Consider the following 14904-nt stretch of genomic DNA (forward strand, 5'->3'; position numbering starts at 1 on the left):
AACAAACCGCCTCGTCCACAATAAAGGGGTGGTCTCTGTGGCAATAGAGTCTCCACGACAACAGGTGAACAAAGGGTGCGCAGCGGGGGGAATGTGGGGCCTGGGGGGGGGGGCGGGGGAGAGGGGTGAGGAGAGAGGGAGGTAGGACCCGGGGTGGGATGAAGGAGAGGAGGGGGGAGGGGGGGTTGGTGACCTTGGCCTCTGTTTGGTCAGATGAGCCGTAAGGGCCACAAGCCTTACCATGCAAAAAGGGGGTGGGGGGTATAATGGAACGATGCCGCTCATCTTCTTTCAAGCTCCGGATGATTAATTAAAACACACACAGTACCAGGGGCCACCCCCCCCCCCCCATCCCCTCAGTACACACAAACCCCCCCACCTCCTCCTCCACACACACCCCATCTGACCTCTGTGCGCCTGCTGCTCACACAGTCGGCCCGGTCCTTTGACGCGGTCACTTTCCCAACACCCCGACTGATGAATGGTTCCTTTCCCACCTATAACTTATGGTAATGCTCACCATGCCCAGGAATGTGGAACTTTCTAGGGACAGCTGCAGTTTATGCTTCAACAAATACTGCCAAATATAGATCCACCAATATCACACTACAGAATATAAATATAATATGCTGTATATATTTACTTTGTCTTCTCTCGAAATGTTCAAATGTACAGTTGTGTCACTGTTAAAAAGGCTGTCCGTTGCCTACATTGATTGTAGCGTGGTTCTAATGTACATGATGTACGATCACTCTCTTTTGAAATTGTTCCCGGAAAACAAATGGAACACACAGTAGAGCATGCGGCTGTTGTTATTGGTTTCTTGTTGGTGATGTCATGGCGTCCATAGAAGCCCAGCTGTGGAGGCAGAGTGTGGTCGTCTCTGGAACTCCATGGCGGGGCTGGAACAATGGGGCTGTGTGGTGAGATAGAAGATAGCACATAGCCCTGTGTGCCTGGAACAACAGGGGCAGGGTTTCACTGGTGGCAGAGGGGCGCTGGGAGAGATTGAGGGATGGAGGGATGGAGGGATGGAGGGATGGCATGAGCGTTCGGTCAGAGATGCGTTCAGGCGTCTCTCGCTCGTGTCTGGAGGCGTGTGCCTTTCAGCCACCTGCATTGGGCACACACACACACACATACTGACATACATAGACATAGATACGCAGCCACACACATGCATTCACCAACAAATACACACACACACACACACACACTGACATACATACGCAGCTACACACATACACTCACCAACAAATACACACGCGTAGGGTTACAGACACACCCCTGTGAAGAAGGCTCATCTAAGAAAAGAATTCTACTAAAATTGGTGGAAAATTTGATGTGATTTCTTTGAAAGGCAAAGTTAAATATTGTTTGTTCCTCCTTTCAACAGAACGAATACTGCTTGGGCAATACCACACGGTGTAAAACAAAATGGATGGATCCAGCTTAGGTTCTGGTGATGACATTTCCGGGGGGTAAGGGAGGGGGGGGTATGTGTGTACGTGAGTGTGTGCATGTGTGTGTGTGGGGGTGAGTTGGTGTGTGAGTGCATGTGGGGGTGAGTTGATATGTGTGTGTGTTTTGGAGTGTGGGGGGGGGGGAATCATAAGAAATTCCTCAGTCCCTGTCTTCCTCAACTTCCCCACCACCAGATGCTAGCCTAGCGAGAAGTGTGCGCTAAATGCACTTTAGCATCCCTGCACATTCAACACAGACTGACGCGTGCAGACGTAAAGACATGGTGGAGACACGCGTCTCTATAAAGACCATCATGGTGGCCAACTGGGCGGTCCCTTCCTCGGGTCTGTTGTCGCAGTATCGTGTGAGCAGGCTGGCTGAGGATCTAAATCAGCCTTCTAGGTTTCTCAGCCATCCCTGGAAGCACCAGCACACACGACCAGGAGTGGATGCTGTGACGTCATTCCTCTGATGCTCCTACGCCCCCCTCTCCCTCCGCCGTCCATCCCCTGTTCTCACAGGCAAGGGCGGTGTCACCCAGAGCGATGACACTCAGCTCTGGTCACGTGACCGGGGCTTCCAGGAGACATGGAGGAGGACGTGAGGGACCCGGATGAGAAAGCACGCAGGGCTGGTGTGTGTGTGGGGGGGGGACCAGCTGTGATGGAAGAAGCCTGACGATCAGGCCATGGAGGTCACCGTGGAGAGAGAGAGAGAGGCAAAACGTCGCCTTTTGCAGCCGCGGCGTGATTCTGAATCCTTCCCGTGCTCATATTCCCACTCCTGTTTTCTGAAAGATGAAGTCATATTTTTGCCTCATTGACAGATTCTTTCCAATGGTGTTTATCTGGTTGCGTTGTGTTCAGGTTACACAGTGTTTGTGTGATTTCATGTTTTAAGGTTGGATACTAACAGTATTGAAGAGTGAATGTCTTTGTATGTACACAGTCTTGTGGTGAGGGGACTCAGACAAGGGTAAATGCTTCTAATTATCACTAATTCAAGGATCTTAAGTATAGCCTGTCTCGTCGATATGAATATCAATACCTTTCAATTTGCCAATACCAGATCCTGACCTGCAGGCAAAGTCATTAGCTCTCAGGTTGTCACACAATTGCATTTTCGAATATGTATGAAATCTTTTCTAAATGCATCTTTGTACATCTGGTCCAATTCTTTTTTAATGCTCTGGCACTGATAGAGAAATCAGTAAATCCTCCCTTTGTTTTTTATTCAAATTATATTAAATCAAGTTATACTTGATTTAAAGAACTTTTTCTGAAAAACTTGTAGGATTAGACAACACGTAGCAGAAATATACTAATCCAGATTTGAGTAAGTAGCAGGGATGTTTTGTTGAAAATGGATCTATGGAATGTGTTGAATATGGATTTTATAAAAAGGACTTTACTTTGAAGAGAAACAGACCACACACAACTCTCCCTGGAAGCAATCCACTATTAGATCACGTCATTTGTCAACTGAAAAGGGAAATAATATGCTGGACCACATCACTTTACCAGATAAACTGTTCCTACAAGTCTCCCTCACACTTCCTCTTGTTGGCATGCTGGGAGAGACTGGGGAGGCCTTTGAGAGACCCCCAGAAATCTGGACTGAGACGATACTGTGTGTGTGAAAATCAAATACACCATCCCACTGCAGGACACTGAGTCTATATTTGGACATCCCACACTCCTTTTTGGATTCACTTCCATGTTGTTCCAACACTGGTACAATAATGTGAATTAATGTGAATACCCAATCATTAACTTCTTTCATTTTTTGTTGATATACATGTAAGTTACTTTATGTGATCATGCATCTCAAAGTGAAATATTTTCTAGTGCATTCTTCAGTATGTTTTTAACACTTTTATGTGAGGATGCTGAGTTTACACATGAAAGTTTGAAATTGTGTGATTAGGCCAGCACCTTTACGCTTTTTGACAATGTTGTTAGAGGTAGAAATGATGGCCTGAGAAGAAATTATTTTGTCTGGTAACAAATCACAAAATTAAAGCTTTGATAAAAAATACTTTATAGCCACCGGTTCTCTGATCCTCATCAACATCTTTAAACAATAAGGTATACTTGTCTTAAACATTAGATCTTCGTTTTATAAAGTGAATGTAGATTTATTAGTTTTGATATAAGAAATGCATCCTGTAAGTCAAGCCTTTAGGCCTAAGACACAACATACATAAAAATAAGAGCAAAAACGAAAGAGTAAAACTGACGTAATACTTTATTTACTTATTGAAATCGGGTTAGAAACAAAATCCCTCTTTATTGGAATATAACGAGGCTTGTTGTCAAAGGATTAAACATTTGAAATGATCTTGGTTTGTTAAACAAAATTAAAATGATACATTCCTAAAGAATTATGCAAATTGTAATCCTGGGCACCACAAAAGGGGCCTACAAAGACGTTGTAGAGCGACAACAAACATATCCTTGCAAGGAGCTATCGAAAGTAGCAAGATAATAGAAGACTTTGATTGCTGCTTTTAGGAAGAAAGGGAATTGTAGAGCAAATCATTAGTGCTTTCCTAATGTACGATTAGGTTACAGACCTATCGTTGGACAATTGGCATGGTCTGCATAACATTTTGGAAACTTATTAAAAACACATTAAACCACTTTAGACAGGTTGCCTAATTAAGATTATCTGTTATAGAAAAATTCGAATATTTTGCCAAAGAGGCCTATGCTAAGCCTTTATCTGGATTCTCTCAAATTGTTCATCAACAGACACTGATTTTAGATGATTGAAGAATAACAAGAATACCTGGAAAAATCCACAATCAAGAATTCATGACCGAAGAATTGAATATGACATACATTTTCATTAGAGATCCAGATGCCAAAGAACCTTCAGCAACAGATGTCCATGCACAATTCTCGGGTTGTGTTTGAAATTTCACAAGAATTGCGTTTGGACAATCAGCCGCGAGGGCTCAGATTTTCTCCAGCGATTTATATTTGTTAGCTTGATCTTAATCGACTTCGTTGACTACGTAGTATCTTCAACACGCACGTGAAATGGTTATGCAAACTGTCAAACTTACTGTCAGTGTACTGAGTCGTACTGACTCAATAAATTATAGTCGGCAGCGTTTCTTTGTGGAAATATCCTGACTATAGACTGTAGAATTAGGATATATCATTCAGAAAATATGTGAAAGGAGTCTTTTGAACATATAATAACTGTATAACTAAACGTCTAGGCCTGTATGTATTTATAACTAGTTAGTTATACAATGCACATTTCGTTTTTTACAATTATTAACAATTAGCCTATTATAATATTATTTCAAGCACCACGAAGAGAAAACATTAAATTCGAGATTTTCTGAAACAAATTTGCTTACCAAAAGTAACAAGGCCTTGGTAGGCTATAGCCTATTGCCTCCATTAAAAATAAGCAACATACTCTGTTGAAGTTTTCTTAATTCAATCGAGCACTAAACCACACATAAATGTTGTTGTTTAGGCTACTTAAGTAAATAATTCGAGTTGTATTCTCCAGCATCAATACCAATCGTTGGAAACGCACACTTTCAAACGAGGCTCTTCAAACTCCATTCTGCCTCCTTTTCGCCATATCTGCACCTGTAAGACTCATCTTCTTGCACACACTGAGTTTCAACCTGATTATGTAGACCAAGAGAGCCACTTAAACTCGACTTCAAATTCTTCAAATGATACAAACCGTTACCTCATGGCAGTTACAGTCTTAGATTTGAACACGTTAAGGCTACAAAGCACATCTTGCACGCCGATGACGCCAGGGAAGCCCAGAGAGAGATGGCTGAACAGCGGATGCACCTGCTCTTCCATGCTCTTCAGTATTTCTGTACTCCAGTTTATGGATAAATGATCGGACACGTATAAAGGCATGTGTGTCAAGTCGTAGAGCTCTCCGAACCAGTATTAGTTGATAGGATGACTGCATTGGAATGGCAGTGGCTTGCTATTCGCCTATCCAAAGGCTTTTCTGAGGCTCCACTAACAATAACGGTGTTATCGAGATAGTCGGCGAGAGGGAGTGGGGATGGTCCTCTCTTGGTACTGAATTTGAATAACACCACGGGGTGATAAACGTCCATTGTGCTAAAGAACTAATGAATCTGCACTGTCTCTGATAGCACACAAGCCAGCAGCTGCGAATGAAGGACCAGCTACCTCTTAAAGATACAACAGTCCAATTTTCAATTACAATCAAAACACTGTTAACCTTGCAAAACGTATTGACAATTCTAAATGACGTTCACTTCTGTTGTTCTAACGAAACAGCTCATGCAGGAATATTTATGAAGCTGGACTAATAGGCTGTATAAACATCAACTAATAAGCTTCAGCTACTTAAAAAAATAATTTTCCAATTATTCCTCAATGGTCTGGTCAAATGCCAGCAACACGTTCTATTAACGTATGTAATTAGTTACATCTGTAATATTAGTCAGTGAATTGGTTTAGGGAATCCTTTGCATCAGGCAGATATTACATTTCCCCGCGTGTGGATCAATAAAGTGTATCTCATCTTAAATTAGACTGTAGGCTACACAAGCTATTACAACTGCCTCGTTGTCTCAATACAATGTTTTTCTCTTGTACACGAAATTGCTGGGTTGAATAACTGAATTGAACGCATCGAATTAAAGGCTACTGTTACGAGTATTGGTTTTAGGAAAATGTGACAATAGAACCACACAAATCAGGAGATGCATCCTACCATGGTAGAGATTTTTTAATTTCCGCGCCTTTAGCCTACGTGTCCCAATCCTATTTCTGAATGTCTACAATACATCTTTCTTTTTGTTATTTGTTTAAATAAGAGACTAATAAACAAAAGTGACCGAAACAATACTTTTTGGACCAATAGGCCTCTATAAGCCTTTATTAGGATAGAATGTATAGGCCTACACCTCAGATCATCGCGGGCTGCAGTCTCAGGTGAATTTTAAGGGAACCGCCTTCAGACTGGGATTCTAGGTCCCCAGACATCTCAGTTGGACTCCTATCCACAGAACTCCTTCGTTGGGAGTGAGTTAACATTTCCTTTGCTGGGAACATCTTCTCAATTTCGTTGCTCATTTGCCTCTCTAAGGGCCTACCCGCTGCTGCCTTTTCACGGCCGTGTCAGAATAATTTAGTGCAGGAGGCCCGAGATCACTGAAGATTATGCCAATGAAAGGGACAGGACGCGTTATTAATGCTTACTCATCGGAAAAGTGAGAGAGAAAGGACTTCACTCCAAGATCGGTTTAATTCCCTGCAGATGAACAACTATAGCCCACTAAGACGTTCACATATCAGGAATTGAATTATTCGTACAGCAAAAAAAGTACGTATAAAAAAAAGTACAAATACATATGTTTCTGTTTATTGAACATTATGACCTCCTAAATGCCCAGTGGTTGATTTATTATAATGCTACACCAACATGTAAAGTTTACAGATGAAATTAAATAGTTAATCCTTAATTAAGTATATGAAAAGCAAGCAATAAATAGAAAATCTGATTTGTCAATCCCCAATAATCTAGCCTACACGATTTGAATCTCTATCCTGCATGTAAATACCTAGCATTCCTACATTCAAGTGTTAATTTAAATGACACTTCAATAGCTCTTGCTAGGACCTCAATATCAGCCAGATACCCGTTATACAGTTTTTTGCGTTTTATCGAGGGTACAACTATCCAATTTTATCTCGTCATTGAACTTTAGGACATACCCTTGTCAGAAAATGCTGCATAACTATGAACCCTAATAAAAAACACATAAAATGTTATGATAAAAATACAAATGTTATGACAAAATAAAAAGCCCAAGTGTTGAGGTCGGCTGGACAGACTGGTGTGCAGTGTTCAAATTGGTGTTCAGTTTTCAGACTGGTGCAGTGTTCGGTCTGGTCTGTATTACTCTGACTGGTGTGTAGTGTTCAGACTGGTGTTCAGTGTTCAGACTGGTGTTCAGTGTTCAGACTGGTGCTCAGTGTTCAGACTGGTGTGTAGTGTTCAGACTGGTGTTCAGTGTTCAGACTGGTGTTCAGTGTTCTGACTGGTGTTCAGTGTTCAGACTGGTGCTCAGTGTTCAGACTGGTGTGTAGTGTTCAGACTGGTGCTCAGTGTTCAGACTGGTGTTCAGTGTTCAGACTGGTGCTCAGTGTTCAGACTGGTGTGTAGTGTTCAGACTGGTGTTCAGTGTTCAGACTGGTGTTCAGTGTTCAGACTGGTGCTCAGTGTTCAGACTGGTGTGTAGTGTTCAGACTGGTGTTCAGTGTTCAGACTGGTGTTCAGTGTTCAGACTGGTGTGTAGTGTTCAGACTGGTGTTCAGTGTTCAGACTGGTGTTCAGTGTTCAGACTGGTGTGTAGTGTTCAGACTGGTGTTCAGTGTTCAGACTGGTGTGTAGTGTTCAGACTGGTGTTCAGTGTTCAGACTGGTGTGTAGTGTTCAGACTGGTGTTCAGGTCAGCACGGACTGGCTGGTGTGTCTCAACTCAAGCCACATGAGTCAGTAGAGATCTGAAGGATTGCCTGGTTTCCAGTTTTCTGGTCATCTGCTGGTCCAGCATTAAAACCACATGCCAATACTGGATGGTTGCTAGGTAACGGAGGCGGGGGACGGGGACGGTAATAGGCTCTATGGGTGAGAGTGTGACGTATGGAGCCTCTGGAACCACTGGGCTCAATAGATCTGGGAGCAGAAACAGGAACTACAGCACGCATGTCTTTAGGCTCACACTGAGCCATGAAACCTCCGTCCAAGATTCCCTCATTCCTCATGCACATCATCCCCCATCCTTCTTCTTTGCCAGGTAAGACGGGATTCCTTCGCCTTTTACAATTGGACCCTTTCAAGGTTCCTCCTCAATCACCCCAAACGTTTGAGTTAATCAGTAGTTTTTAAGGGATGCTGCGTGTGCAGTGTTTCCAATCCCACTCCCGTGTCTTATTGTATAGCCCGGGTCTTAGCACATCTGTGAGCTTAGGGAAAGACCCCCCACTGGGGCAGAGCTAGTGAAGCTGTTGGGGGGGGGGGGGGGTCACCATTCCTGAATAAATGAGCTTCTCCTCTATTAGCCTGGTGTCCAGCCCCGCCACTGACCTCTGACCTCTCCAGAGAAAAGTTATTGAAGCTGACCATCCCAGGATGACCACTCGGGAGATGCTTGGGAAAGTGCCCTGATGGGGGGGAGGGCTGGCTCAAGGGGGTCACCCTAAAGAAAGCAGAAGGGTCCTAGGGGTTTGGGAGGTCTGTCATGAGTGGAGAAATGTCCTTGGAGCCCCCCCCCCCCCCCCCCTGCCACACACACATCCACCGTTCCCCCACATCCACAAGTGTGTCCCTTACACTATTGTGACTCTGAGCTATGTCCAAACAGAAGGCTTCAAACACCCCCCCCCCCCCATATTAAAATCTTTGGTCCCTTTTGTTTCTCTTGGACCCCCCCTTTTTTTTCTCCCCCTCCAGCCTCCATCGCAATCTATTTGGCCCATTGTATTGATTTTCCTTTCTCTAACACTGCCTCTTTCTATAGTTTTATATGCTCTTTTCTGGGGTTTTATTACAGCCTCTGGTATTCACTATTGTGTGAGATCTTGACTGGATGCAACTCATTAAAGACACTTCATAGATGGAGAATGGGTGTTTAGCGTAGCAATCAAAGCATGTGATCAATATATGGAGAACCAATGAGTACATTATTGACAATTAGTCCAGAAATAAGGCTCGTTTTACATTAAAAAACAATCCATTAGCGATAGAGGACAATTTGTTCAATATCTCTTAGTTTATATGTTTTATTTGGTTCAACTGTCAAGTCATTTTCTCTGGATTGTGGTCACCTGTTCAAGTCTTTGAGAATGATATTATGCAGGGTGGATTACTGACCAACAAAGGTCAAACAACCAAGATATCAATTGCTCATCCACCTCCATCTTCACTTCCTCAACATTGTTTCTGAACGCAAACTTCAGGGATTCACTTTGCAAGCACCCTGGTCCAGGGAATAAATACAATCCTAATAAATAAAAAGTCATCTGCACACGTTCATGTTTTTTTGTTTCGGGGACGTTTTGTTTCAGTCAGTTAAAAGTTCTCCTAGCAGCAGTACTGAAGCCTCAGGTCTGTGCACCGGTAGAGTCCTGGGCTGGAGAGGTGGACAGTTCCCGCGCTTTGCTGGACTGTGATGTCCGTCTGCCCCCTGGTGGCGACGCAGGGGACTGCACCTTGTGCTCGGTGAGCTGGCTAAGGAGAAGGTCCACGCTTTGGTCAAGAACCACCCTCAGAACCTTCTGTTCCTCCTGGGAGAAGCGTCCGAGAACATGGCGATCCACCGACGTTTTACCCGACGGTCTCCCAATGCCCACCCTTAGTCTGGGCATCACCTGTTTAGGGAGGCGGTGTGGGTCAAAATACAAGATGTACATTTTCAAGTTATGACGTATCGTGAAAGAGAACAAAAGTGATGATTTAAGTCCTAGAGAATGTCAGTCTGGGTGAGAATTAAAAAATACTTACGTCTGTCTGTAGACAGTCAACACAGGAGCGGACACCATTGTGACCCCTGTGAATCCAACAATGCAGAGTTAACAGTTTGACTCGGGTCAGATCCCTTTATAAGTGACCAGACTGGGAGCATGCAGAGGCTAAAATGTCAGCGACAACACAGATCAGTTGTCTACCAGACTACTTAGAGGAAGATCTAACATCAACGCCAGCTCGTCCGCTCTACAGTAAGAGTTCCAGAGAGTTCCAGAGGTGCTCACCTGGCACTGCCCCCCAGTTTCATGGCCAGCTTCCCCAAGGGCTTGTCCAGCTCGTCGTGGACCAGGAGGATGTGCTCTGCATGGATGCTGTATTTCCCCGCTGGAGGATCAAGGGGAGAGGAAAATAAAATCATGTAAAACACATCAAGTCAGTAAACAGGAAGCGATGTAGACATGGGTTCCCTGACTCCCCACCCACAGCAGGTTCAGCTATGTGTCGGTTCCTACCTGCCTTGGCCACAGACACGCCGTTGATGTTCATGAGCAGGCGAGGCCGCAGCAGCACAATCTGCGTGTCCTGACGCTCCAACACAATGACCTCACCAGACACGTGCTTCTCGGCCCGCCACCGATCAGCGACCCCGAGACGGGCGGCGAGGGCGGCGAGCACAGCCATTCCCACGCTGTGCCGCGTGCCGTCCATGCCCGGGTTGCCCAGACCCACAACCTGGCAGAACAGATGGACGACGCCATTTTCATCAGTTTCATCAACCATTTTTTCAGGGAGTATCGTTTAGTACTGTGGTTTTCAACCCTGGTCCTCAGGGTCTACTGTCCTGTATGATTTAGAATGTTTGCCTGCTCCAACACACCTGACTGATAACAAGCAAACATTTGTCTTATTTTTCCTTTTCAAATGTTTTGTTTCTATAAATGTGAAACTTAAATATTTAATTTAGCTTAGGTGTTTAAAAAGTCCGCTCAGATCAGCCAAATAAATCACTGCTGATCATTACATTAATTTTAGTCAAGATGTTATTCCTTTCCCATGAGTACGTTCGTCCTGTAAATGGCATTGAGGAAGCAAGCATTGTGATGTCAAAATAAACATTGTCAGACAAAAATATTTCGATGGAATGTTGACAAAAACCTAACTGTAGCTCAATAAGACAAATGGACTTTAATGCTGTGATTGAACAAAACAGAACGTTCTCCTGTGACGCCTCGACTGTTCAGATGTAACTTTCTAGCAACAATACAGTAGTTACATCACACCTCGATGTTCACATTGAACGTGTGGTTTTATGTCGAGTGACAATAATTTTAAGACATCGTGTCAATGTAAAGAAAACAATTACACTAATTCGCTTACTTACCAATCTTCGTCGAACATTAGTGTGCATTTCTGCCTCGCTGCCCATCGCTGGAGTAAATGCCCCTGTCAGCATTGCTCGATTAATCAGTTTTGATAAAAGTCGACGCATTGTGACAAAGTTCAGAAGCTTCAAAAAATGTGACACACAATTCCAAAGTGTACTAAAGATTGTGACGTTTCTCATGAATACGTAAAACGGAACAGTTAGCTAACCGGTGACATCGATTTGTGAAATATGGCTAACGTTGGCTGACATATAGCCTCATATATCAACTTTTGAGTAATTGTAAATTGCTCAAATGGACACTCTATAAACTCGATAAACAAAGACATTTAAATAAGCTCTAGAAAGTAAAAAACTTGTGGACAACAACAGTGGACAGTGTCAAATCCAGGTTAAAAAAAACAACCAAGCTGCCATGCCTTTTCAGAGCAAAGTCAAAGAGAAATCCTACAGAGGGGGCTCACAGACTTTGTTCAGAAGTGCTGCCACCTAGCTTGGAGGTTTAGTACTTCATTTATGGTACAAAGATACGTGTATCTGATCTTCACATGAACAAAAAAAAAGAAGAAAATAATTACAGTTGGTATTGAGCACATAATGGTGATGATGATGATCATTAGAATGACAATACTTATGATTGGAAGGATGAGGATATAATAAAAGGGAAAATTAAAGAGTATGTGTCAAGTAAACATGTCCAGAAAGAAGCAAAATAAATGTTGCACCAAGAACACATTTATTATTTGGAAAGTAGACACTGGTTACATAATGTCAACACTGAGTTACAACATTGTCATATTGTTTCTGTGAAATGAACAGAACTGAAAGGGGTCATTCCCTCTGAGGGGATGTTTCCTGGCAAAATACAATTCAGAATCGACCTCGGGGGTACAAATCTATCTCAGTCCATGTCGTAAGTGCTGCAGGGCACAGCATCAGATACAGGCTGGCATCTTTCCACCACCGCGTTGATCTCTCCCACCCTCACACCATCGTAGGTGCCAGTGATGGTGGTCCAGTGGGTGTCGCCGTTCTGGTACGTTCTGCTCAGCCTTCCCGTGAAGGGGATGTCCGCGGTCATCTTCCTCCCGTCCATCCTCACAGCGCAGGAGTGGTTCGGGGGAACCAGGAGCTCCACGGAGATGGAGTGGCTGATGGACTCCACCATGGTGGTGCCCTCGGAGAAGCTGACCGTCTGCTCCTTGGACATGTCCACGTTGCCCGGGCTGATGATGGGTATCTTGGCCTTCATGGTCGACACGGAGCCGTTGCGGGTGGTCCTGCCGATGTCCCAGGTCTTCTCCACTGTGCTGGTCTTCTCCAGCTTCACGGTCTTCCCCACGCTGTTGCACTCCAGGTTGGTGACCCTGGCCATCTGCATGGTCTCGGGAGCGTGGTGGAACAGCTCCATCTGGTCGATGCCGTACTCCACGTGGGAGATGTGCTGGTTGTAGGCGTCGGTGTTGATGGCCAGGACCTGGTAGCTCTTGTACCAGTACTCATCTCCCTCCCAGGGCAGGAAGAAGGCCTCGTGCATTGGCACCACCTTACCCAGGCCGTACTTGTTCTTCCCCACGTAGATTTCCACCCCAGTGCAGGTCTTGACTGAGTCTTTCGGGACGGACCCGTACTTATCCTCGATCCACTCCAGGAACTCAAAGTTGTCTACGTTGACCAGGACTTCAAACTTGGAGGAAGAGTACTCCTTGTCTGCGTACGGGTAGAGGCAGACGTTCCCTTTGCTGGGGGTGTAGAAGCCAGACTCACAGTTGACTTTGCAGATGTACTCGGTGCGTTCCGTGTAGCCGTTGTAGATGCCCACCGCTCCGTTGGGGAGGGAGCCCTCCCACTGCGCCCACTTCAGGTTGGCGTTGTCCCCATACGTGATCAGGGGCGCGGGGTCTGTCTCCTTCCCCAGGAGGCCTGCCTCTCTGGCTGGACTGCTTGACTCAAAGGAGGGGACGACATCCTCCAGCAGTGGGTTTAGCCAGGCCTCTGCAGAAAGAGGGATGGAAAGTCTCGATTTTTCTAATTCCTGGAAATATACATACGTATGTAGTATGTATGGCAAGCGTTTCTCAATAAGGGGAACTTTTTGGTAAAATGTATTACTGATATATACATATCACATATACAATTTTTTTTATTTTTTTTATACATACAGACCGAAATTTAATGTCTAAGTAGAATAAAAAGATTTGTAGGAAATACACCTACAAATGTGTTTTGGATTTATTTCACATTTCACTTGACTTTAATGAACCACATTTAGTTGAACATGACTGCATTTGGTTGGTTCATGATGTTCCGGTGCCACTCACTGCTGGGTGCCTCCCTCCCTTCCTTGATCTGGGTGATGTACAGCAGAGGGTCTGTGAGGAGGGCTGGGCTGCACAGCTGCAGCAGGGCCAGCACGATGTGGAGAGAGAACCTCATCTGAACACATGGGAAGGAACGCACACACTTTAGCACACAATGCTGGGCTAGCTGGTAGTGCTGAGTTTAGGACACAATAATCAGAGATCAAGGGTGACAAAACAAGACTTCATAAGTTTCAAACTGTATATTTTTAATAGTGTGACACGTATATAGTACACATTTACAGTATATATATATATATTACATATGATAGATTACAAAATCCTGCCCCTTCCATATGCATTATTTGTCAGTTGCTTTGGATAAAGACCTGTATATCCCAGTAAAGCTCAACAGGTTACGCGTGGCATAAAGGAGACAGTTAACTTACAACTTACTAAATACATTATTTAACATGATATAAAAGATAAGGAATTATGTTGCTGGTAACCCTCACAACAGACTATAGTTCCAGTATAGGTAATGTTGTAGATGTAAAGGAGTTGTTTTACCTTGACAGGTTCCTCCTTCACTGGTTGGGAATGACGTGCACATTCCCTTTTAAACCTCCCCTTTAAACCTCCCCTTTAAACCTCCCCTTTAAACCTCCCCCTGAAGACTAATTGCCCCCCATAAACAGCCGAGAAATATGTCTATATCCATTTCTTCCCTATTCATCCTCTTTTATATATATATAAAATAAGCTATGACAAAAAAGGGGTTGATACATTTATCATGCAATATTTAGCTTGCAGTAGTTATGGGTTTGTGCAAATACAATAAAGACATCCATACAATGGCTTTTACCACACCAACTTGAAATAAATCGTTGTGTGTATTCATTGTGTGTGTAGCATGTCCTTAACTCAACAAACGTACAAGGAATTGTATGATTTCACACACGTTTGAATGACATTGTCCTGAATGGGGAGACCATTACATAATTGTTTGCTTTCTAATGTTAATGTGTTAATGCTGATGCTGCTCTCTCAGTTATCTTTCTTCTGTGATAGAAAACAGTAAAGAAGAACACTATGACACCATACCCTGCCCTTGTTATCAGGAGTGTGTCCTTATTGTTGACCCACAATCACTAGTGAATAGACGTTGACTAGTATTAAAGGTTCAACAACAGTGAGATAACATGATAGATCAAAGATGTTCCGGAACAGACACAGCAATTTATTATAAGGCCATGAGGTT

General features: G+C 43.9%; 3 protein-coding genes across 3 annotated transcripts in view; all 3 read right to left on the reverse strand.

The window, feature by feature from the left end:
• The window catches only part of gldc (glycine dehydrogenase (decarboxylating)), a 133824-nt gene that overhangs the window by 31530 nt on the left and 87390 nt on the right, over positions 1–14904 (reverse strand). The window lies entirely within an intron of this gene.
• ptrh1 (peptidyl-tRNA hydrolase 1 homolog) lies at positions 9255–11808 on the reverse strand. Its single transcript, XM_062452026.1, has 5 exons — positions 11341–11808; positions 10472–10691; positions 10244–10343; positions 9996–10041; positions 9255–9862 (listed from the first exon to the last, which is right to left on the reverse strand). The coding sequence occupies exons 1-5, from the start codon at positions 11521–11523 to the stop codon at positions 9596–9598; spliced, it is 816 nt and encodes a 271-aa protein (XP_062308010.1). The 5' UTR covers positions 11524–11808; the 3' UTR covers positions 9255–9595.
• On the reverse strand, positions 12057–14229 carry LOC134012280 (natterin-3-like). The gene is made up of 3 exons (XM_062452049.1): positions 14214–14229; positions 13665–13779; positions 12057–13338 (listed from the first exon to the last, which is right to left on the reverse strand). Exons 2-3 carry the CDS (start codon positions 13777–13779, stop codon positions 12245–12247), a joined length of 1209 nt encoding a protein of 402 aa, XP_062308033.1. The 5' UTR covers positions 14214–14229; the 3' UTR covers positions 12057–12244.

This window comes from Osmerus eperlanus, chromosome 25 (genome assembly GCF_963692335.1).
Source record: "Osmerus eperlanus chromosome 25, fOsmEpe2.1, whole genome shotgun sequence".
Taxonomy (NCBI): domain Eukaryota; kingdom Metazoa; phylum Chordata; class Actinopteri; order Osmeriformes; family Osmeridae; genus Osmerus; species Osmerus eperlanus.

Excerpts from the sequence above, each read along its gene's own strand:
- ptrh1 (XM_062452026.1), bottom strand. The coding sequence starts at position 11,523 with ATGAGAAACGTCACAATCTTTAGTACACTTTGGAATTGTGTGTCACAT. Across the intron at positions 10,042-10,243 it reads AAACTGGGGGGCAGTGCCAG|GGGTCACAATGGTGTCCGCT; the intron begins GTGAGCACCTCT and ends TTGGATTCACAG. Across the intron at positions 9,863-9,995 it reads TTGACTGTCTACAGACAGAC|GTGATGCCCAGACTAAGGGT; the intron begins GTAAGTATTTTT and ends CTCCCTAAACAG.
- LOC134012280 (XM_062452049.1), bottom strand. The coding sequence starts at position 13,779 with ATGAGGTTCTCTCTCCACATCGTGCTGGCCCTGCTGCAGCTGTGCAGC. Across the intron at positions 13,339-13,664 it reads AGGGAGGGAGGCACCCAGCA|AGGCCTGGCTAAACCCACTG; the intron begins GTGAGTGGCACC and ends CTCTTTCTGCAG.